The following is a 25,201-nucleotide window of genomic DNA, read 5'->3' on the forward strand; positions in this document are numbered from 1 at the left end:
AAGCATGATCAAGCCCATACAATTTATTTGAAAAATGAATAATTATTTTATAATATACCATAAGTGGCTCTAAAGGCATTTTCTATTACAAAAGTCATAGAAAAATATAGAAACCCACAGAGAGAGTGATTCTTTCCCCCAGGTTATAACATGGTCCTTCCAGATCAGTAACATTACATAGAAGAAAAAACTGTCTGAGAATAACCAGTAGAAAAATAAGCCAGCAGTGCCAAATAGGCAGCAAAGCCATGTGTTATATTTAAGAAGCAACCTGACATCACACATAAGTGATGCAATTATACATTCTAACTCTTGAGGTGGACCTTGACCACTTCCGGCTTGGCAATGGCAAGAGAACTATTGTTGCAACTGCTGTACGATACTAGTTTCTCAAAATAAGGGCTGTTTTCAAGCCAACAACACATTAGGATTAGGGGTGGAGGCAGAAGGCCACTCACCAAGATATAGGAGCAGAAGCTCTTGTATCAATGACAGGAGGTGGACAGTTTTCAAAAGGGAATTACACTGGTGCATGGTTCAGTGAGGGTAATTATTAGACACCACTACTACAACGATGACGATGACAAGAACAACAGCCAGGATGTTCAGCAGGAGGGCAACAAGGTTCAGGCATCTGGCAGTAGAGCCGTAGCTGGCAGCAGTGTTGTAGTCCCCAATCACTTTGCGATCTCTAGCCTGTTAGGAGAGAAGAAAGAAAAGATCCATTACTAGAAGCAACCCATACAAGAACTACTGTCATCCTCCTGAGCTTCAATTATGGCACCAAAATATTCTCTGCAAAACAGCAGAAATGCATGCATGAATGCCATGTTGATGTCATCGGGGAAACAAGAACAGGCCAAAACATCTCACTTGCAAAGATGAGACATGCAGAACAAAACGTGGCTGAACCATGCAATATTGTTCTCTACGTGAACTATGTTTTCTAGGAGACAACACATTTTTGTCTTTACCTTACAGTGCTCCAGAAATGTAATTGGAGTTAAGTTGCACGGCCCCCATTACTATTCCCCACTTTCAGGAAACAGCCTGTTTAGGTTACATATAGGTATTCTTGATTTATAACCACAATTGAGCCCAAATTTTCCATTGCTAAGCAAGATAGTTGTTAGATCAGTTCTGCCCCATTTTATAATCTTTGTAGTCATAGTTGTTAAGTGAATCACTACAGCTGTTAAGTCAGTAACATGGTTAAGTGAATCTGGCTTCTCCATTGACTTTGCTTGTCAGAAGGTTGCAAAGAATCATCACATGACCCTGGGACACTGCAACCATCATAATATACATGCCAGTTGCCAAGCATCCGAATTTTGATCAGGTGATCACAGGGAAGCTGCAATAATCCTAAATGTAAAAAAAACAGTCATAAGTCACCTTTTTCAGTGTTGTAACTTTAAAGGGTTATTAAACAAATGGTTGTAATTTAAGGCTTACCCTTATTAGCTTAACACTAACAGTACAATTGTGTCCACAGTAGTCTACACTGAGGAGTAGCAAATTTAGAAATACAAAAATTCAAAGAAGCATCACACCCCTATCTTATGTTTTGGGAGACTATTCATACAAGATCTCTTTAAGAATATGAGTTTTTCACTCTATTCCTATGTAAGTTTCCTCAGATGTAGGGGAATTAGCTTAATTTTTATTTCAATTGAGCAGTGCACTCAGCTGCAGCTTTAAGAGGAAGGTTACTCCCTTTGAAGTGAAATTTCTTTTTCCATCCATTGCATTTTAAATCTGGTGCTTCAGAAAACATGAATTTTAGATGCAAAAGCAGTAACTGAAAATTAAGAAAGAATTTCAGTTGCCCAACTGGCTGTTCAATTATCATGCAGCACACTTTCATATGTGAATTAATCTAGCCTTTGGTTAGAAATCTCTGCACTGGATCAGACATCTCGTTTTCCTACCAGTGAGTTATTTATAAATATTTCTGTGTAATTATCTAAATTGGTTTGTTGATGTTGTGTTTTATGGGTTATGTCTTAAGTTACATTCGAAACAAAGTGCAGAAAATTATAACGAATTGAAAGATTAATTCACATCAGGAAATATGCAGCATAACTACTGGCAGTGTGGACAGCTTGAATTTTTCAGCAATATCCATGGACAAGCTCATGAGACAAAGCTTAACAGAATGCATGAATTCAACTGCACATATGGGCAAAATAACTGGGATGCTTGGTGATGATTCACAGAGCAGCTCCATCAGATGCCAAGCATAGTAACAGATACCATGTTCTCTGGCTGGGCACCCTACACACCCAACATAGAAAACTGAACTAAGGACAGAATGCACAAAAATGCAAATACTGTATTTACTCTTCAGTATTTGCAGAAAGGTTTGGCAGTCTTAGAAAGCAAAAGCAATGTTTACTCAACATCACGTCAGAATTTGTTTCATCATAGATTCCTGAATAAACCATAACTAGCCAGGTTCATATAACACTCAGCTCAACATTCAGTACAATATAGTTCTCTGTTGCCCTCAATCAAAGATGTACAGTTCTCTGAAAGCCAAGAGTCTGACTAAACTGTACAAGATGGCAGGATGTGTAATATGCTACTCAAGATTCTTTCATTCCTTAATTCTTTTAAGATTAAGGCTGCATCTTAACAAATGCAGCCTCAGGTGTTAACTTGCCTGCGTAAGTGCCACAGGGTGTTACAAACATGTAGCTTCATACCAGCACCCAGATCATTCTTTTTAAGGGCATCATCTGCCATCCCATGAAATATTGAATCATGAAATAATAAACATGCATGTTCAAGCACAGCACCAGGCTAGAAGCCAGGAGACTAAGTAGCAGTCCTGCCTTAGGCTTGAAAGCCAGCCGAGTGCGCAATCACTCTCTCTTTCAGCTCAATCCTCCTCACAAGAGGGTTGTAGAGAAAATAGGAGAAGGAAGGAGTATTAGGTATGTTCACTGCCTCAACTTATACAATTATTAAAGATGGAATAAAAATAAAGAAAAGTACCTTACAACATGTGACTATAACGATTTGTAAATCCAGCCCATGAGGAGAAGAAATTATAGAGTAGTAAAGTATCCTCTAATCTAAACGTCTCTTTAAACAATTAAAAAGCGGGGAGGGGGGGAAGAGAAAGCAGACCTTCCTTGCAGAATTTACGTTGCATAGGGCAATCCCGCTGATTTCCCTCTCTGGACTATCCGGCTTTAGTTCTCTAGTTCAAGGTTGCTTGAATAGAGATATTGGACTATCTTAAACCAAGTCACTCCCAGCCACAGCAAGCAATTTCCTTCTTCCAACGCTTTAGGCTCTAAAGGAGGAAAATCAAGTCACGAATCCGGGACGTGGAACGGCCTTAATGACAAGGTAATGAATGGCCTTAATGAACCTAGTGCTTATCACGAAATCCCACGAAAGTTCGGAGTACCGATAGTTAGGATCGAGTTCTTAGGCCTGTTAACTTTAAAACGCAAGCGTCCCATCGGAACCTCGTTTTCCCAAAATACGCCCCCTGGAACGAGCGAGAAGGGCGGAGAAGCGGAAAATACACAGAAAACACCCAGCGCATCTTCTCACCTTAACGGAAAAAAACAAGGCCAAAAACCCAAGGCAGAAAATGTTTAAGTATAAGGTGGTGCAGAGGGACCAAAGGATATGGTCGCGGGGCGGCTCCTGTGGTATACGGATCACGGTGGCCCCAGCCGGCACTCCGGGAGCCTCGAGTGTTTCCATATCATGCTGCTCCTTCAGCTGCTCGTAATTCGGCAAGCCTGCCTGGTCCTGCAGCGAGTAGGAGAACTGGACGGCGCTCGCCATTTTTTCGAGAGGGAGGAAGCGGACGACCACAAGGCTCTGATAGCCTACAGATGGGATTGAGCAATTTTCCCCTGCACAGAAGTTGGAGGCGGGAGTTTATGTGCTGTTGGCGCCAGGAAAGGCGGTCCTGTTGGAGAATCGAAAGTTGGTTCCTCGGGGTATTTGTCGGAAGAAATGATTTTAAGTTTCGGAATGTGTGCTTAAGGAGTATGGCCATTTTTTTGGGAAGATGAAATTCTATTTAGAGGAACAGCATAACTTTCGTAATACTGTGGACTCAACAAAGAATTTCATGTAACAGTTAATACGATCTGGCCCTAAAAATTGCTACTTTGCGCACAGATTTAACCGTGATCATGGGTCAGGCAATGTGCTCGAACACATAAACCACTATTTACCAATCAAAGTGGGATCTTGACATTTCTTTACATTGAATGTATGATTTCCTGGTCTGTGATTTTATCTGTCCAAAGCCACTCGTTATAACACGTGGCTTAGCAATGTGGAAAGGCAATTGTGCCTTAACCTGTTGTGGTTAATCAAAAGCCTCCTGTGGTTTACCCTTATGTTTAGATAAATTCACCTGATTACAGTCAAAAATATTAAAGATACTGGACACTTGACTTAAGGCAAAAGGAGTCCCCCAACAAAGGGGCTTATTTCATTTCCCAAAATGTGAAACTATAGTCAATATCTTATTTAAGGCTTTGCTATGTTCGTGTATAGGAGAAAGAGTAGTCAGGCTGTCTCTTGTCAATCTATGGTAGTTAATGATAACTGTATCTGATTTTTCTTCTAATAATCTAAACGGTTCCTTCCACAAACCCATCTATTTGTCACTTCCCTCCTCTTAGATTGCTCTCTTTTCTCTTTAGATGCTGGTTATTTCCATTCTTTTGCAGTTTTCCTATGAGCATTTATTAATAAGGTGACCAACCGTCCTCCTTTAGGGAGGACAGTCCTTCTTTTGTAAGTTCTATCCTCCCTCAAAAAGTGTCCTCCTACATGTCCTCCTTTTTGATATTTGAAGACTAATCTGCAGGGCTTTTTTTTCTCATAGAATGCTCAGAACTGCGTTCCGGCAACTTTTTTTGATGGTTTTTTTTTCAACTTTTGCATGAATTGCTGCTGAGCAGGCCAAAACACCAGGCTGGCAAACTTTGCATATGCAAGTTGTCTGCAGCGAAGGCAAATTGGTAGGAACTTTGCACCCCTCCCTGCTACCCAACTACACCATCTTCTAATTAGTTCCATAGATACCTGGAGGAGACTGAAGCGGTAAGTTTCTCTTGATCTTCAACTCTGCTAAGACAATAATGGCTGCGGGCACAAGAGGCAGGGGCAGCAGTGGTGCTGCGGACGGGGGTGTGAGGGGCGGAAGGGGCTGGCTGCCCCCCGTGTGTGGGGCCCTCTCTACACAGGGCTGCGCAGGGTGAGCGGTGGTGTTGGTGGGGCGGCTGCAGGCAGGGTGTGTTGACAATGGGCTGCCCCCCGGAGCTGGCGCGGCTGGTGCTTTGGGAGCCATGGGACCCGCTCTACACGGTGGGGCAGCAGTGCTGGCAGGGCGGCTGTGGGTGGGGGCATGGTGGGCGGTTGACCTTCCATGGGCCGGGCCAGCTTTTACGATATTTTTTCTTCAATTTATTTGTGTCCTCCTTTTCATTGTAAAAAAGTTGATCACATTAATTTATAACATGAGACAAGTATTGTATTGTGGCATAATATATGTTCAAAGGCTTTATATCATTTTTCAGCAATCAACAGTATAGCCTGATTAACCTTTTAAGGTTTTCTGTTACAATCAAGTATGGTCTAAGTCTCACAGAGTTCAAGCCGGCTTTCATAACAATCAGAGCAGACTTTAGCTTTGCAGTCACTATACACTATGCTTAAAAGGAGTAATAACTTATTACAAAAGGCTAACATAGAAAATACACTTTATAGTCCCATTTTTATGATTGGAAAGTGTAAGGGTGGTAAAGGGTGGTAAATAATCATTTCATCCATGTACCAGACAGCCTCAGTAGAGAGTCTTAATTGCTGCTACAAAAATAGCTGAATTTAAACAGAAGAAGCCTTTTTACATTTTTCTGTGTATGCAACTTCACAAAAAAAAAAAAAAAAAAAAACCCATCCTAGAAGAAGATTATGTCAAACCAATTTGGTATTCTGTCCACAAAAAAGCTACGCTGGTTTCCACAAAGTCACTAAAATTGACCTCAACTTGAAAACTTTCCTTCCTTATATATTATTAACTACATTCCATGCTCCACTGAAAGGAAATGTTAGGCAGGTTTCTACAGCAATAGAACAGCTATGGAAACATCAAGAAGCTAATTGGCAGAAGCTGAGGCAAATAAACATAAGTGAGGGATTAAGGCCACAGGACATAGAAGGAAAACCATGATTGCATGCTTGCATTAGTCCTTGGTTACCATTTCTGGTCTACCTCCCCGCCCTTTTCATTACTAATACTGATTTTATTTTCTATTAATGTGGAATAATTAACAATCACTAGAATAATGATGTGTCTGCATAATTACTGGAATAGTGCTGTGTTAGTAATATGTGACTAACCTAATTGGACTTGGATACAATGTATGTAGCAAACTCTCTCCATTGAGAAACAAATCTAATGTATTACAATGTGTATTATAATGTGTATTCCTTTGTTCCTGAGAAAGGGAAAGTATAAAATTGAAGTCTGAACCCGCCCTCAGGGTTCACAATTGCTTGTCGCTATAGTTTCTGAACCTGCGCAATAAATCTCTCTGTTAAAACCCTCGGGAATTCGTAAGAGTCCTTCCGTTTTCCACAAGATTTATGGCGACTCCGCCGGGACTCTTAGGAAGAGGCTGTTGACCTTCCAGACAGACTCCCTGGTGGGTAGCCCCTCTTCTAACGACGACTCCTCCAAGCCGGCTCCGTGGCCTTTGTCTACAGGGAGACCTCGATGGGATGGGAGGGGAACTCACCCACCAGCGAAGCACTCCAGTCAAGGATCCACTGAGGGTAGCAGATGGGTCTTTAGTCTGTGGAAGGGTCTGGAACACCTGCAGGCAAGTATTATAAAAGGGGATACCTGATCCTGTTTGGATCGGAAGAGGGGATTGATAACCCCCTAGAAGACAAGGTGGCGTCCTTAAGACTTCAATAGGTAGGATTGTGTGAGTGGTTAAACCATCACATTTCCTGAAGAGTGACTGTTGGAACATCCGGCACTTCAGGTCGGTGGTAGTGTGTTAGGGAGAAATGGGAGGAAACCAGACTAAGAAGGGCGTTGGTCAGATACTGCTTCAGTGTATATTAGGAAATTTCAAAAAGGATTTTTCTAGGGATTATGGGGACCCATGACCAAATCCAGCCATGTTAAAAAGATTCTGTGAATCTGAATGGACCATCTTTGGCATAGGGTGGCCCAAAGAGGGATCGGCGAATCCCAAACTCATGGCACAGGTTCATCAAATTGTGACTGGAAGTGGTCATTGGGACCAATTTTCCTATATAGACCAATGGCAGATCAATATTGAAGAAAAGCCTCGATGGTTAGCAAAGTGTCAGATAAAATGTGCTAAAATATATTTGGCAAACCAAAAAGCCAAACCTCAGACAAAAGCTAAGATTTTGAGTCAGGAAGAAAGGGAGGAAGTTGCCAGGCCCCCACCCTATATTCCTAGAAGAGAAGAAGAGAGGATATATCAGCAAATTCCACCCCCTCCGGTTGAAAGAAATGAGGTCCACCTTCAACCAGAAGCTGATGTGAAAAGAAAGATAAAAAAAGATAAAACTGTTCAGAAGAAAGATCAAGACTTGGATAGCGATGACAGCAAAACATCAGTTTCTAGTCAAACTAGAAGTAAAACGAGGGTAAAAACAGAAGAAATGATAGCCCCTCTAAGAGAAGTTTTGGTCCCTGGACCAAACAACACCAATATTCTGATACTCCAGTATGTTCCCTTTACAACCACTGATCTACTCAATTGGCGTTGGCAATATGGACCATTTTCAGAAAAACCTCAAGAAATAATAGACCTATTCTCCACCATTATTCAGACGCATAACCCCACATGGGATGATATGCAACAATTTATTTCTACTTTACTGGATATGGAGGGGGAGAGAGAAATATAGGTTAGGAAAATTAAAAGTACTTGCCCGCCGACACCCCGATGGGGGAGCGAATTATCAGGCAAACAGAGATACCGAAGCAGTAGAAGAAAGACCAGACTGGAATGCTAACGATGGACAACACCAAACTTTGTTGCAGAATTATCGGCTTTTGTGTTTAGAAGCCCTGAGAGAAGCAGCAATTCGTCCAGTTAATTGTGCTGCAGTAACTAGCATTTGGCAAGATAAAAATGAATCACCAACTGCTTTTCTAGCCGACTGATAGAAGCTTATAGAGTAAACACAGGTCTTGATATGGAGGTGGCACAAAATCGCCCACTCCTGATTGAAAGATTTATCACCCAAAGTGCCCCAGACATAAAGAAAAAGTTACAACGCACAGAAGGGGCATTAGGGAAGAATATAGCAGAAATCATGGAAATAGCTCAGAAAGTGTTCCGTAACCGTGAAAAGGAAGAAGAACGTAAGTCAGATCAGAAAGAAAAAAAGCTTGAAATGTTAGCAGTGGCCTTGGGGGGATGCATATTGGACCCAACCAATGTGCCATCTGTAAACAGGAAGGACACTGGCAAAAGAAATGCCCCCAGAGGAATGGCCAACCTAGGGGACAATCTTGCCAGTATAGAAGAGGACGAGGAAGAGGATTTAGAGGGACTTTCCAAGGAAGTTGTAGGAGAAGCTTCAGGGGAAGAGGGTATCCAGCCTATCCCAGTCAGACAGAAGAAAGAGAAGAAAACATGATCTGCTTAGCTGACATGGAATGGAGAGACTGAAGAGGACAGGGTTCTATGGTCCCAATCTGTCCTCCCACCCCCGGAGCCCATTGTTAAAATACGGGTGGGAGGACAGATTGTCCCAATGTTAGTTGACACAGGAGTCACCAGATCGGTCCTAAATAAATCTATTAGCAAGCAATCAAACCAGACCATCCAAATTCAGGGAGTATCTGGAGAAACTCAATTTCGACCACTCCTGACATGCCAAGTGGGACAAGGAATCATTAAACATCAATTTTTATATGTCCAGACTGTCCAGTCCCATTATTGGGAAGAGACTTGCTAAATAAGTTAAAAGCAACTATTTCCTTTGACAATGGGAAGCAATTAATTCAAGTGCGCCACCCAGTGGAAGAAATATGGCGTTTAATGATAGTGACAGAAGAAGAAGTAGGAGGTACTAAGTGGCAGCAATTTAATGTCCCACTCCTGTGGGCAGAGGATAGCCCCCCTGGATTTGCGAAATATGGCACGCCCATTATGGTGGAACTAAAACCACAAGCATATCCTGTTAGAGTGCCTCAAAGATATTGTACTTCAGAGGCTGCTATCGCCATTCAAGAATTAGTCCAAAAATACTTGATAACAAAAATCATTAGAAAAATTCAGTCACCCTGGAATACTGCAATTCTACCTGTTTGTAAGCCCGACGGACAGTAAAGACCAGTGCAGGATCTCCGCCCCGTTAATAAATTGACCTTAACCCTACACGCGACTGTTCCTAATCCATATATTCTTTTGAGTACAATACCTGCATCCGCTAAATGGTTTTCAGTTGTGGACTTGAAGGATGCGTTTTTCACCATACCTTTAGCTGAGAATTGTCAGCTGATCTTTGCATTTGAATGGGCTAATCCAAAGACACAAGTCAAGACTCAATATACCAGGACTAGACTACCACAAGGCTTTAAGAATTCACCTACGTGTTTTGGTCAAGCTTTAGCCCAAGATCTTGCATATTTGAAGTTAGTCAGAGAAGAGGACTGTTGCCTTCAATATGTGGATGATGTTCTGATAACTGGACAAAACAGGGAGGATTGCTTTGAAAACACATCCAGACTGCTCCGAATGTTACAAGACTGTGGCTACAGAGTGTCCAAAAGGAAAGCACAATTAGTTCAAATGACTGTAATGTATTTAGGCTATGAACTATCACAAGGACAAAGAACTCTGGGCCCCCAGAGAAAGCAAGCTGTGTTACAGATTCCCATCCCCCAAACAAAACAGGAAGTTAGAGCCTTTTGGGAATTACAGGCTTCTGTAGAATTTGGATTCCTAACTTCGCTCTCACAGCTAAACCATTGTACCAAGTTTTAAGGGGACCAGAAAAGGAACCTCTTTTGTGGCAACAAGAGCAGACCCAAGCAATGAAACACCTTCAACAATCCCTTACTACAGCACTGGCTCTAGGGCTACCTGATATATCTAGGTCGTTTTCACTTTATGTCGATGTGAGACAGAATGTGGCTTTAAGAGTCCTTACCCAAAAGCAGGGAAATTGGAATTGCCCAGTCGCTTATCTGTCAAAACAATTAGATATGGCGGTGCAAGGATGGCCACAATGTTTAAAAATTCTAGCAGCAGTTGTGCTGTTACTGCAGGAGGCAAATAAGTTAACCTTTTCTGCTCCAGTGGCTGTTTGTACTAGTCATGCCCTACAGACAATTATTGACAATAAGGGACTTTTATGGATTAGCAATCAAAGGATGCATAAGATACAGGCCCTTTTATTAGAAAATCCACAAGTTACACTGCAACAGTGCTCTACTCTCAATCCGGCCACTCTTATGCCAATACCAGATTCAACTATGCCCGTGCATAACTGCATGCAAACAATAGAACTACAGTGTTCTTGCAGACCTGACCTTACAGACCAACCATTGCATAATCCAGACTTTCAGTGGTTTACTGATGGATCCAGCTTTATGGATCAAGGAATTAGATACTCTGGTTACGCAATTGTCTCTCAAACTGCAACTGTAGAATCAGCACAATTACCTAGCCAAGCAAGTGCACAATTTGCAGAATTATATGCCCTAACCCAAGCATTAGAAATAGCTGCAGGAATGATTTTAAATGTATATACGGACAGTAAGTATGCATTTTTGACAATTCATGCATGTGCCGCAATCTACAAAGAAAGAGGATATTTGGATTCCACAGGCAAGATCATCCAATATGCAACTTTGATTAAAAGACTTATTAAGGCAGCTCAATTGCCTTCTAAAGTTGCAATCATCTATTGTCCTGGACATCAAAAAGACTCAAGCCTTATTACCCAGGGCAATAGGAAGGCAGACAAAGAAGCCAAAAGAGCTGTGTTAGAAGCCCCCCCTCTAGTTGGATGTCACCAGGTTCATGTATTTAGACACTTACTTAGAACAACTTGATCCTACATATATGAAAGAGGAAAGCCAAAAGTTGAAGCAGGATGTACAAGGCGAACTGTTTAAAGGCTGGTACACCCTTCCCGGTGGACGCATTGCTGTTCCTCTTGCGCTTGCCTGCCCCCTTATTTTTCAGGCCCATAAGCAACATCATTTGGGAAAAACTGCATTATTACAGCAGCTTGAACGATTTTTCTATCTTCCCTTTGCTTCTTCGCTAACGGCACAAGTATGTTCTCAATGTTCCATTTGTGCCCAAACCAATGCACACCAAGGACCGGTAGTACCGCCTGGTCGACAACCAATTGCTTATTTTCCAATGGACTATGTCGTTGATTTTACTGATATGCCTAGGGGTAAGAAATATGTAGCCCTGTTAGTCATAATCGATACCTATTCAGGGTGGATTGAGGCCTTTCCGACTGTAAATAAGGAAGCTATACAGGTTGCCAGAATCTTTCTTAAAGGAATTATTCCTAGATTTGGTTGCCCTTCTAGGATTTCATCAGATAATGGCCCTGAGTTCGTACACCAAATTAATAAGGCTTTAGCCCAGGAATTTGGAATTAAGTGGAGATTCCATTGTGCTTTCCACCCCCAATCGGCTGGCAGGGTGGAACATGCTTATCGCACGATTAAAACCCTTATTACCAAATTTTGTTTGGAAACTCATCTCCATTGGCCAGATGTTTTGCCTATGGTTTTGTATGCAATCAGATTGGCCCCCCACACTAAATTACAACTTAGCCCTTATGAGCTCATGTTTGGCCGTCCCCCTTGTCTATTTAAACCTGACAGTCAGGGCTGGCCGGACTTGGCTCATAAGGGGGGAATAGACCAACAGAAATTGTTACATCAGTTACAGCTTCATAATTTAGCTGTTTCAAATTTGCTCCATTATATGATAGAACAACAACTCCCTCCAGTGGTCACGGCAACACATGGGTTCAAACCAGGAGATAGAGTATGGGTAAAACACTGGAAATCAGATCCCTTGAGCCCAAGATGGAAAGGACCATATACTGCTGTCATGTGTTCCCCTTTGGCAGTGAAAACCTTGGAGGGAAAGTCCTGGGTCCACTGGAGTAGATTGAAAGCAGCTGCACCTGCCAATCCAGTAACTTACAAGGTGGATAAAACTGACAAACCTTTAGGTTAAAATTTACAAGAAATACACCATGTCGAACTCTACCGGCAACAGGTTCTCAACACACAGTGTAAACATCAGACCTTGCTGAGACACTCCGGAAGCTGTCTCTCTAAGCACAGTGGAAGACATGAGGATTCTACAGCTCATAATATCTGTTAGTTATTTAATATAGAGAATATACACACACATTCCTACACAAATCAGTGCAATGGCTACCCGAGAGGTCATATAGCAGAAACCCTCTAATAGAAAACTATTGAGTAGTACACACAAAGAAAGAACAAAAACACAGGGACTTGGGAAAATGGTAAATGATGGTCTGGAACCAACGAAACCACTACTATGGATCATTATGCCCTTACTAACGTATCTGGGATGCCATATCTAAAAGACCCCACAAATACCAGTCTCCTTTGGCTAGTCCCAGATGGAATGTACTGGATTTGCGGAAAAATGGCATACGGACAACTACCTAAGAACTGGTGTGGATCTTGTGTATTGGGAATAATTCGACCAGGATTTTTCCTGTTACCATTAAAAACTAAGCAAATTCTTGGAGTTCCCATCTATTATGAAGTTGGCAATATAAGACAAAAAGGGGAACTAAGTGCACACACCCAATGCACAGGAGTCACTTAGCAAGAACATGAATGGCCACCTTGCCACATTATCCTAGTTTATGGTCCGGCTACTTGGGCTGAGGATGGAATGTATGGATACCGTACCCCTATTTATATGCTCAACAGGCTCATTAGGTTACAAGCGGTGGTAGAGTTAATCACTAATGAGACTGTGAAGGGACTAACTGAATTGGCCAAAGAAAATGTGAAATCCAGGACATATATTACACAAAATAGGAGCCTTGGACTATCTGTTGGCCAAAGAAGGAGGGGTATGTGGAAAATTCAACCTAATAAACTGTTGTATCAAAATAGATGAAAGTGGAAAAGTGTTGAAGGATATAACAGACAAAATGGTCAAACCAGCTCACGTTCCGGTGCAAACCTGGAAAGGATTTAATTTGGAAGACATATTTTCAGGATGGTGGCCAAAGTTACCAGGCCTACAAACCATCATAGTTATAGCAATCTTGTTAATTCTAGGATGTATTTTGATTCTCTGCTTACTCCCCTGTGTTGTAGCAATGATTCGAAGGATCTCAGAAAGTACAGCCCAATTAACAGCAAAACATGAAACAATGTTAGCTTTATGGGAATATAAGATGTTGCCCTCTAAAGATCCTGAATTGGAGATAGAATAATGGAAGTTTAAGTAGGAAAACTTCCAAAGGGGGGAATAATGTGGAATAATTAACAATCACTAGAATAATGATGTGTCTGCATAATTACTGGAATAGTGCTGTGTTAGTAATATGTGACTAACCTAATGCGCATTGGACTTGGATACAATGTATGTAGCAAACTCTCTCCATTGTATACCCGTGAGAAACAAACCCAATGTATTACAATGTGTATTATAATGTATATTCCTTTGTTCCTGAGGAAGGGAAAGTATAAAACTGAAGTCTGAACCCGCCCTCGGGGTTCAGAATTGCTTGTTGCTATAGCTTCTGAACCTGCACAATAAATCTCTCTGCTAAAACCCTCTGGAATTCGTAAGAGTCCTTCTGTTTTCCACAAGACTATGACCATGAATATCATACAGTTAGCTTTTCCATCTCCCTTCAGATTTTCAAGTACATAATAATGCTCCAGTGAACCACTTCTGATCAAGTATTTTTCCTGATTGTATGAACATTTTAAAAAGAGATGAGTTATGGGGCTGATCACACGAGCTGGTCCACTTTCTATGACTTTCCTTGTATTTTATCCTTCCAGTTTGGCAGTAATAAGACACACAATAGGAAGAAATATTTAAATCACAGTCGTGTAAAAAGAACCAGAATTCCACATTTTGTTAAATGTATTAAATGTGAGCTACACCTTCCATTTATATAAAAACTGAATAGCAATAGCACTTAGACTTCCATATCACTTTACAGCCTTCTCTAAGTGGTTTACACAGGTAGCCCGAGGCTTCCAGGAGAGTAGTGTTGGATTGAAAATGACTCCTTAAAAACAGAGTCAAGAAACAAAGCAAAGGACAAAAACCTGGTGAATAGACCAGCTTTCTGGAAATGCCCTGGGTGAGGAGAGGATGGGAGATCACCCATGTGTTTCAGATGGCTGATTTTTGCTAGGATCAGCTTTATAAAAGACACTAAGTTCACTAATCTCACTTATGGAAATTGCTTATTAATTACTTTTAGTTATTAAAGTTCTTTAGAATGACAAGTTTGAAAATGCTAGGTGATTTTTTTTAAATTCTGAATGAAAAATTTTAATCATAACCTTAAAAAATCTAAACAATTTGAAATAAACAGTAAAATATTAAACAATATTTTAATATTTCAAAGTTATAAACAGGGTCCAGATAAATTTGGAATATTGAAACTTTTACAATAAAATATTTTGAAATTATAAAGAACAAAAAAGCTGCTCGTGGAAAACAATCTGCTAAGAGTTTTTCAAGAAATAACATAACAAGTAATTTTATGATTTTAAAAGGTAGACATTAGAGGGGACTAAAGATTCTAGGCAGATAATAATAACACAAGTATAACTTTGTGTTAATTTACTATATAAAATTATGCAAAACATAACATGGAAAATAATGAAGAAACTTGAAGAATAGAGCCATAAGTTAGACACGGTATCAACAATGTAAGTCATGGTGTCTGCCTCTATGGATAGACTATTTCCAAAGTATGTTATTGAAGAAATGACAGATATGGAACAAATTTTACCTGACAAGCTAGAAATGGTACTGAAAGTGAATTTAAAAATGACAGGCCAACAAAATAACTTGGAAACAGATTTCTCAGTAGCTATATAAAAGAAACCAAAAGAAAAATACAAATGATAAATTTATCTTATTGAATTTTATCATTGAATTTACAAAATAGGCTTGTTAAAAATCTGAAGAAGACTGTATGATGGGATAAATATGAAGTAGAGAAAAAATTAAGCTATGACAATATCTGAATCCACTAATATTAAGGTTGTTACCAGTAATAGAAAGAAAAATAAAGTTGTTTTATTTGATCAAGTTTAAAACAAAATATGCTGCTATTTCTGGCAAACCTTTTTAGACTTTCTGATGACATCAGGACAGAAAAGATAATGTTTTATGGATTTCCCTATAGATATGGGATGAAGAGATAAATTTAATCTTACAGAAGTGAACTATCACTAAATCTGTTTATGCTTGTTCTGATGAAGATTGGAAGTCACTTCTTTATATATTTCTTTTTATTATATTTTTACCTTTATCTCTTTTTTCCTTTTTCTGTAAACTTTTTACTCTTTCTATTCTCTTTAAATTCAATCTGTATTAGGTTTCACTGTTATAATAAAATTATTAATAAAAGTTTATATATATATACATATATTAATAAGAATAGTGAAAATAAAAATGTGATTCCTGGGTGAATCCATAGTCAATTACCAATAAAACGTGAACACCAGGAATACAGTCCATCAACGGAATTACCAATAAAATTAAATGTGATTCCTGGGTGAATCCATAGTCAATTACCAATAAAACGTGAACACCAGGAACGACAGTCCATCAACGGAAACAACAGAGTGCCAATTGGAATGCCCAAGAGAATATAGAGATCGAGAGCAGTGTGAATGGGGGGGAAATGCAAATAAGGGTAGAACGTGATAGAAACTGTAAAAACGATCACTGTGTTGATGGAGGGAGGGATACAAAGGAACCAGGCATACGTATTCAAAAAAAGAGGGCACACAAGGGCTTGTATGAGGAGGAAGGAGATATTCAAGGGATTCAGTCTGACATGGAGTCCAAGAACATTGATAATGGGGTGAAAGAGCAAGTAGATGTCAGACGGAATGGCAACGACAGAAATGGAGTTTATGCAGCCAAAGAGAGGGAAATGGAAAGCAAGGGATGGGGAGAAAGGCTGAGAGTGTGCCCCCATAGAATGAGGGATGACAATTGGGGAGCAAGTAAAGATCAGAAGAAGGAGGAAGGTAGGAGACACGGAGGTGTGAAGAGGGAACAACTTAGAGATACAAATGACCAAAAAAGGGGAGGAAAGAACCTCCCTAATTCAAGACAGTGGGAGGTAGAGGGGAATATTGACACACCCACAAGCAGTAAAAGTAAGAAAAGAGGAGTCATCAGTATGGAAGCCATAATTAAAAAGCAGTTAAATAAATTAGGACCTACGACAAGATCTAAGCCGTGTGCAAATGACGGCTCACCTATAAAGGCACTCTCCCACAGACCAGCATTAACCCTGACGATGTCAGAAGTATCTGACGAAAGCTTGGTGATCGGTGATGGTATTAAACTTTTATAGTTTATTATATTCCTGGTGTTCACGTTTTATTGGTAATTGACTATATACATATATATATATGCAAAATAGAAAATATATGTGTTACGCACACAATATATGCACAAAAGTAATATTTTATAAAATTTAAAATAAAAGTGGCATCGGTACAATTACAGGTACTTCTTGCTTGCAAATTGTTGCCCAATGCAGCAACTTTTTGAAGTTACCCGTACATTAGTGCTAAAACAAAATCTCCCAACAATTTTGCAACAAATCCTTGCATTCACATTCATTGCAGGGTCCCTCAATCACATGATTGCCATTCATACACTTTGCAACTGAGTTGTAACAAGCAAAGTTAATAGAGAAGATGGAAATAAAATCATAAGCTGCAATCATGTGATTGGTTTTTTGTTTTGCTTAGCAATTGAGTCCCAAATGACTTTTAAAGTCATTTTTAAAAATCAGTTAACAATTAAAAGCATAGCAACAGCAATATATAACCCTATTTCCTTTGAGGAATGTTATAAAAATGTAAAAATATTAAACTACAATAATTAAAGGAATGTTAAGATAAAAAAGACATTTAGTTTACCCAACATGATATATTATACCTTTCCACATCTTTCTATTTTGCAGGCTTTCTTTCTTCTACCACATCTATGCACTTTTTTTTTAACTCACAGTTTTCAGGATCTCATCAGTTCCAAGTTTCTCACAATTTCTCATGTTTTCCCTTCCTCTTGACTCATTCATTCTTTGTTCTTATCTTTGTTTTGCAATTCATTCCTCTTTCCTCCTTGTCTATGTGACCAAACAGCACATCTTTCAGGCTGATCCTTCACTTAGGTCTTCAGTACACATTCTTTCAGCATTCATTCATTCTTACCCCTATCTCCTCCCATACACACTGCTTCCAATTAACCCATTTCCACTTTATTCAACTTACTTTTATAGATTTTCTGACATATCCAATTTTTCACGTGACACAGTGGGTAAAAGCATGCTGCAATACACAGCCATATTCATTTCTGACAGACTTTTATTTCTTGCACTGGATCATACACTGCATAATAGTTTTCATTATTTGCATATGTTAAAATTTCTTCATTCACTTTAGGAAATATTATTCAGGTAAACACATTTACTCTACTTTTTTACCATTTATGTGTAACTTGCAATCACTAATACAGTCACCTGGGGTTTCAAAACATATCAACTCCATTCTACTATCAAACCAGCAATTTGCAGTTCCATATTTATTCAAAACATTCAAACTGTTGAATCCTTGGCGAAAAGCAGACACGAGAAACAGTTGTAGTTCTCAGTTTTCTTTATTCTGTGTTCAGCTCACAAGTAGATGGCTTCAGCAGCTCCCAAAAACCTCCCAGCTTCTTATATAGGCATTTCCCGGGTCAATGTGATACTTTTCCCGCGCCAGCACCCGCGCATGCGCACGGCGCTGGCGACAGCCTGTCTGGTCCCGGGCAGCTTTGCACCTGCCCGGGACCGCCTGCAAACACCCCGAGCCGTTTGGAAGGCTCGGGACATAACACCCCTTTCCCCCGGGCTAAAACTACTACCAACATATAATCATTATTTTATGCAGTGTTCTGCTTCTCAGTGCTCCTACCGTTACCTGGCTTTTGTTTAGCCAGCAATGTTATGTAATCCTCTAAGTATTTAGGAGACTTCCTTGCTCTCTGTGACCTTCTCAGCTCTGGGTTTCTGACAGGTGTTCCCTGACTGAGGGGTGACAAGAGCCTGTTCCCCTTATCATGCCTTGGTGCCTTCCAAGGACTTTGCCCCGATGCCTGGCCTGCTTGCTCGCCCACCGGGCTCGTCAGGCCAGGGCTTCTGTCACTTTGTGACCTGGTTGACCTGCCTAGCTGTAGGCCCTCGGGCCCCTTGAAGTGATAGCCACTGCTGGGCGTCTCTATAGAACCTCCTAGGTCCGTTCAAGACCTGTCAGGAGGCTGTCCAATCCCTAAGCCCCGTTCTGTGTCCGGGTTCGTGTGGGTCTCTGTACCTTCCCAAAACTCAGTTACTCCCTGATTTGGGCTAGAGGTGTTGCGGTCGGGACTTGATTCCTCGACCACCTCCCTGTAAGTTTGACCCCTTGTAGGATTAGCGGTGAGGTCAGGCCAACTCTGGGGATTGTGTGCCAGCTCTCTTGCGGGGAATGATTTGTTGGGATGCTCCCGGGTATCCTCCGTGACTGGAGTGTTGTGTGATGTGTGTGGAAAGTGAGTATGCCCCCGGGGTGACTCCCTGGCTGGAGTAGGCGTGAGTGCCTGTTGTGTGGGTGAGCTCCATGAATTCCTTTTCGGAGCACTTGCAGAATCTTGAAATGGGCCGTCAGTGGCTCCATCAGTGGAGATGGGCAGCAACTCGTGCCCTTCCCTTTGCTCCAAAGGGTCCCCCTCCCCCCCTGGAAAAGACCCAGGAGTCTCATCTGAAAGGTTCCGCCTAGGGCGGAGTTGGTCGATGTGCCGACGCAGGACACGACCGATGTCCAGGGCTACCTCGTAGGAGAGAGGACCTGTGACCCTGGAAATAGAAGCGGGGACCCATGTATGACCAGGCCCGTAATTGCGAGCCCAAACCGGGGCACCCACAAGTAGTTGTCTAGGTGCCCTAGGATGTGAGGTAGATGAAGGCAGTCTGTCCGGATGCAACCGGTCAAGTTTAGTAGTAAGTTGACGCCCCCAACGAAGTTCAGCTGGGCTTCTCCCTGTAGAAGTGGACGGTGTGGTGCGATAAGAAAGGAGAAAGTCAGCCAACCTGTGATGCCAGTCCCCGTAGGTGAGTCTTTCAAGGCGTCCTTTGTGATGCGCACCATACGTTCAGCCATACCGTTGGTGGACGGGTGGAAGGGTGCAGACGTGGCATGACGAATCATGTTAGCCTGTAAGAAAGCTTGGAATTCGGAGGAAGTGAATTGAGGGCCATTGTCAGACACAATGACATCTGGAAGCCCGTGTGCAGCAAAAATCCCCCTCAGTACCTGAATAGTCTTTGCAGTGGTGGTGGATGAGACAGATACAACCTCAAGCCATTTTGAATGGCTGTCAACAAGGACCAAGAAGAACTGGCCCTGAAAGGGCCCAGCGTAGTCAATGTGCACCCTAGACCATGGGGACTGTGTTTCCTCCCATCTATGCACGGGAGCTTGGGGCATCTCTGGGCGAGATCGTTGGCACAGGTGGCATGCATGCACCTTAGCCTCAATATCTTTATCTAAACCAGGCCACCACAAGTGGCTGCGCGCAAGAGCCTTCATACGAACAATGCCAGGATGACCCTCGTGGAGGGATTCTAAGACCCTAGTCCTCATTGAGGTGGGAATGACAACTCTGTTTCCCCAAAGCAGACAACCCTGAGAAAGGGACAGCTCGTTCCTTTTGGACCAGAAACTCTGAAACTCAGGACTAGGGCAGTGCTCAGGCCAACCAGACAAAACCCAGGAACGGACACGTGAAAGTGTGTGATCTGTACCTGTTTCAGCGGCAACATCCCTGGCACTAAGAGGGAGCTCGGGCAAGGCTTGGATTGATAGAATGTTGACAGCTGGCGCAGGGTCAGCTTCTACTACTGGCAGAGGCAATCTACTGAGGCCATCAGCATGGCCCATTTCTTTCCCAGGCTTGTGGAGTAAAGAAAAATCATATGCAGACAAAAAAATAGACCACCTAAGCATTCTGGGGGAAATGATCTGGGGAGTCTGCTTACGTGTGGTAAACAGTCCCAGCAGAGGCTTATGGTCAGTGAAGACCGTGAAATGCCTGCCATATAGAAAATCATGGAATTTTTTAATTCCAGCAACAACAGCCAGAGCCTCCCTGTCTATCTGAGCGTAGTTGCGCTCAGCAGAAGACAATGTTCTGGAGTAATATGCAACAGGAACCTGAGTTCCATCAGACCTGAGGTGGCTCAGGACAGCTCCTACCCCGTAAGGGGACGCATCACAAGCGATGCACACAGGAAGGGACTCGTTGAAATGTGCAAGTACACTGTTAGAAGTGAGCAAGGCCTTGACTTTGTTAAAACAAGCCTCATGTGTTTGTGACCAGTGCCACACTGCTTGCTTGTCTAGTAGCCTGTGAAGAGGCTCAGCCACACTGGCTTTATGTGGAAGAAGGAATTGTAGAAATTCAGGAGGCCCAGGAAGGCCTGAAGTTCGGCCTTAGACTTTGGCCTAGGTGCTTCTAAAATAGCAGTTAGTTTGGATTCAGCAGGGTGAATCCCAGCAGCATCAATTTTGAATCCCAGAAATTCAGTAGAAGGCACCCCAATTTGCATTTGTCTTTTTGAGCTTGAGGCCTGTTTTCCTGAATCTTAACAGAACAGCCCTTAGCCTTTCAGCTAGAATGTGTGTGGAGTCTCCTGCAATTAAGACATCATCAAAGTAGGGGCAAACCCCCGGTATGCCCCGTAGTGTGTTTTCCATTACGCTTTGGAAAATCCCAGGAGCGACATTCACTCCAAACTGTAGCCTTTTTACCTTAAAGGCTCCCCTGTGGGTCACAATAGTCTGAGCTATAGCAGCAGCATCATCAACAGGCAGCTGTTGATACGCTTGAGCTAGGTCAAGCTTTGCAAAAACGCGCCCCCCCTTGAGGGAGGCCAGAATATGACTGACCACAGGAACAGGATAGGCATGTTGCTGCAATGCCTTATTAAGAGTGCATTTGTAGTCAGCACAAATGCGAATGTCCCCATTTGCCTTTAGAGGCGTGACAATGGGGGTCTCCCAAGGACTGGAATCAACAGGTTCTAGAATTCCCTGTTGGATCAGTTTGTCTAACTCAGTGTCAATTTTACTCTTTAAAGCAAAAGGGACCCTTCTTGCTTTAATTCTAATGGGAGTGACAGTGGGGTCTAGCTTTAAGGACACAGGGGGTCCTTTGAATGTGCCCAGCTGGGGGCTGAAAACATCTGCAAATTCTTTGCAGACTTCCTGTAGGTCGAGTGTTTGTAAACTGTTGAGTCCTGTGACGTGTATCCCCAGGGCCTCAAACCAATCGAGTCCTATGAGACTCGTTCATTCACCCCCTACTACTAATAAGTCTAGTGGACCTTCAAAATTCTTGTATTGCACGTTAAGGGTGGCCTCCCCCTTAACACACACTCTTGAATTTTGAAAATCTGTTAACACAATGTCAGAAGGCCTTAACTTGGCCTGAGTTCCACTACCGGAACAAATCTTCCTAAATGTATGCAAGGAGATGATTGAAAGGGCAGACCCTGTGTCTAGTTCCATAGTTAATGGAACCCCTTGTAGCTTCACCTTGAGTGACAGCTTTTTCTTAATGGGCTTGTGTGTGCCTGTCCTGAAGATGCTTCTTCGCGAAGCGCAAAAACCTACCCTATTCTGGCTGGGAACCCCGGTACCTTTCAGGCGCAGTTCTTCCTGAGGTTGTACCTTTCGTCGGCCCAGACACACAGCTGCAATGTGTCCTTGTTTGCCGCATGCCCGGCAGGTAGCGGAGCGGAACTTGCAGTCGGTTCTCCTGTGGCGACCTCCACAGCCGATGCACTTGAGTGGAGCTGAAGAGCTTCCCTTCTGCTTTCCTTCCTTCGTGGGGTGGAGACGGTCGACTTCCTCGTCCGGATCCTCCTCGGAGTTTCCTTGGACGTCTTCCTGGTGCACGGATGCAACTTCTGGACTGTTTCTGATCAGCCGCATGTTCTTGACGGCGCCGCCTGCTGCTTCTTCTGCGGTGACCTCTCTTAAGGCATCTTGGAAGGACAGTTCTTCTTTGGCGAAAAGCCTCTGTTGTAGGTCTCGATGCCTTAAGCCGCACACGAATCGGTCCCTCAGTCGTTCTTCGAGGTCCTTGAACTCGCAGTGCTTGGCGGCCTTCCTCAATGCGGCGATGTATTCTTTGGCCGACTCTCCAGATCGTTGATCCCTCTGCTCGAAGGTATGGCGCCATGCGATGACGGACATCTTAGGCTGGAAGTGCTCCTTCAGTAGCTTCTTTAGATCTGCGTAGCTAACAGACTCTACTGGAACAGGTGCTGCAAGGTTTTCTGCGATTTCGAAGGCGTCTTGACCGCAAACACAAAGCAGGGTGGCAGCCTTCAAGCTCTCTTCCCTCACTTGGTTTGCCTTGAAGTAGTTCTCCACCCTGGCTACGTAGGACTCCCACCGCTCTGGATGTGAGACGTCGAACTCCGAAAGCCTTCCAACCTTTGCCATCTTCAGGAGACGGGTCTATCAGCCAGCCTACCCCCGAATGCGCACTGGATTGGCGAGTAGCTGCCGAGTCAACGCCGTTCCGCCGCTCAGGACTCACTTGGGTAAGCTTACACTTCTTCCTTTCCAGGTGATGTAAGGCATCCCATCCTCGTCGCCAGTGTTGAGTCCTTGGCGAAAAGCAGACACGAGAAACAGTTGTAGTTCTCAGTTTTCTTTATTCTGTGTTCAGCTCACAAGTAGATGGCTTCAGCAGCTCCCAAAAACCTCCCAGCTTCTTATATAGGCATTTCCCGGGTCAATGCGATACTTTTCCCGCGCCAGCACCCGCGCATGCGCACGGCGCTGGCGACAGCCTGTCTGGTCCCGGGCAGCTTTGCACCTGCCCGGGACCGCCTGCAAACGCCCCGAGCCATTTGCAAGGCTCGGGACATAACACAAACCTATTCATGTGTTTTATTTAAGTCAACAAATATGTGATAAACTTCCTCACATTATGTTTCTTAATGATTTGTCAAAGAGCAAAAATCTCTGCTGGCACAAAAACCACAGTGCACTTCCCAAATTTTGCTCATAGTTGCATCTACTATCCAATTCTGTGAAATATCTTCCCTGATATGCTTAACAAGCTAAAACCTGTAGTTTTATACACAGTCTTGCTCCCTTTGTCTAGACTAGTCTAGTCAGTAACAGTATTGTTCCAATAGTTAAAGAAGCCATCTTCATATCCACATTTAAAAAATTGTTTTATTCCATAAACCAGAGGCTCCCAACCTTGGCAAATCAGCACAAAAGAACATTTGAATTTGTGGTGGGATATAGATTTGCTATTAATGAGTATTTCCAAAGTTGGGGAAGCAACAATTTTTCTTCTGATTTGATAGAAGGCCTACTTTTTGTAACATGTTGTCTTATGGAGAGATCTGGAAAACAAAAAAGCTTGCATGTCCTTTTGTGCTTCTTTGGCTGGTTCTATAAAAGATGTTGCCTAGTTACATACAGCAACTATTCAATCTTGAAAAATTAAGGTTAGGCCTGGTTACTAATTGGGAGACTGCTCAGAATGCCACTTTGTATGCTAGATTAGGAAGTAAAAACATCTTTGAAAAGGTGATGGCACACCATTTCCAAATTTCCAAGAATAAAAGGGATACATTCCTTTGTATAGTCTATTGATTAATGTTCATAATTTCAAGTACTTCCACAAACTCAATTTAGACTTCTGTGTCTTGGTTGTAAGATCCTTATTTTCTACATGGCAGCAATAGGATGCTGTACTGAAAACTCTTTATTGTCATCTAGCAGTTATGTGGAGTTTTCTAGTCTCAATTCTATATATCCGACGGAACTAGTGGCAACTAAAAAAAGTGTTTACTGTGATTTGTGTTGCTTTGACCATTTGAGCACCCTGCTGCTTGTGCTATCAGTCACCTCTTAGAAAGTGGGACATCATCATCTATTAAACCTGTATTCTGCCCAACACTCAACATCTCTTTTCCTGTTCGTGGGGCTGTATGACTGATGCCCAGAATGCTTCCCCCTAAACCAGAATATCTGGTCAATCTATCACAAAGGAGAATTTTAATTACATTTACATGAATGGGAGCAGAATTCTCTTCAGAGTTTGCACTCTAAATTCCAGCATTGAGCATACACAAAGAGAAGATAGGTGGAGGACAAATACACATACCTCCCTATTGTCTATGGAGATTCTCAGTCATCCAGGTCATAATTGTTCCAAAGGTGCTTTTTCAAAAGGCAAGTGGACTTCCTTTGTTACCATTTGCCAAACCTGTGTCACTCTAAGGCAGACATCTCAAACTTGGGACATTACGTGACATCGCGCAATGTATCGGAGCTTTTTCGCCACTGCCAGCAATGGGGTGGGCATGGTTTTCCAATGATGCAACCGGATTGCGGGCCGGCAGTTTGACACCCCTGCTCTAAGGTGTGTGAGGTAAGACTGGAAAAATGCTTCAGTTGGGCATTAAGGCAGGCAGCTGTCTCTGCAGAAGCTAAAGTTCAGTAGCTAATAGTTAATGTTCATCAGCCCAGCAATGCCCACCTGTTAGAGGGCAGGGGCTGTGCCTGCCACAACTTAAGAGTGGCAAGTATTGTCCAGACAGAATTAAACTCTTTACTTTCTCAACAACATCATCATCAATAAAATGTGCCAGATAGCATTAATGTTAAAAATTTGGATCTGGAGAATAGGGAAAACACTATTTTAAAAATGAAATAAAGATAACATTAAACTGTGTAGTACAAATTTGGATCGGAGTGTATTTGGACCAGAGACTAGAAACAGATTACATTGAATCATAAATTGGTTTATTGACAGCGCTGAAGGCAAAGACAGGCTTAAAGAGAGGTGGAGTT

At 42.3% G+C, this 25,201-nt stretch overlaps 1 protein-coding gene across 1 annotated transcript; it reads right to left on the reverse strand.

Moving 5' to 3' along the window:
- Positions 1–7: 7 nt before the first annotated feature.
- LOC120312473 (interferon-induced transmembrane protein 1-like) lies at positions 8–3,882 on the reverse strand. The gene is made up of 2 exons (XM_039353239.1): positions 3,571–3,882; positions 8–696 (listed from the first exon to the last, which is right to left on the reverse strand). Exons 1-2 carry the CDS (start codon positions 3,808–3,810, stop codon positions 538–540), a joined length of 399 nt encoding a protein of 132 aa, XP_039209173.1. The 5' UTR covers positions 3,811–3,882; the 3' UTR covers positions 8–537.
- Between the last annotated feature and the right edge of the window lie 21,319 nt (positions 3,883–25,201).

Source organism: Crotalus tigris, unplaced genomic scaffold, assembly GCF_016545835.1.
Source record: "Crotalus tigris isolate CLP2741 ecotype Arizona unplaced genomic scaffold, ASM1654583v1 scf7180000018504.2861643, whole genome shotgun sequence".
Taxonomy (NCBI): Eukaryota; Metazoa; Chordata; class Lepidosauria; order Squamata; family Viperidae; genus Crotalus; species Crotalus tigris.

What these genes read in the sequence shown, in the direction of transcription:
- LOC120312473 (XM_039353239.1), bottom strand. Translation starts at nt 3,810, where the DNA reads ATGGCGAGCGCCGTCCAGTTCTCCTACTCGCTGCAGGACCAGGCAGGC. An exon ending in CCTTGTTTTTTTCCGTTAAG is followed by an intron (nt 697 to 3,570) that starts GTGAGAAGATGC and finishes CTCTCCTAACAG; the next exon opens with GCTAGAGATCGCAAAGTGAT.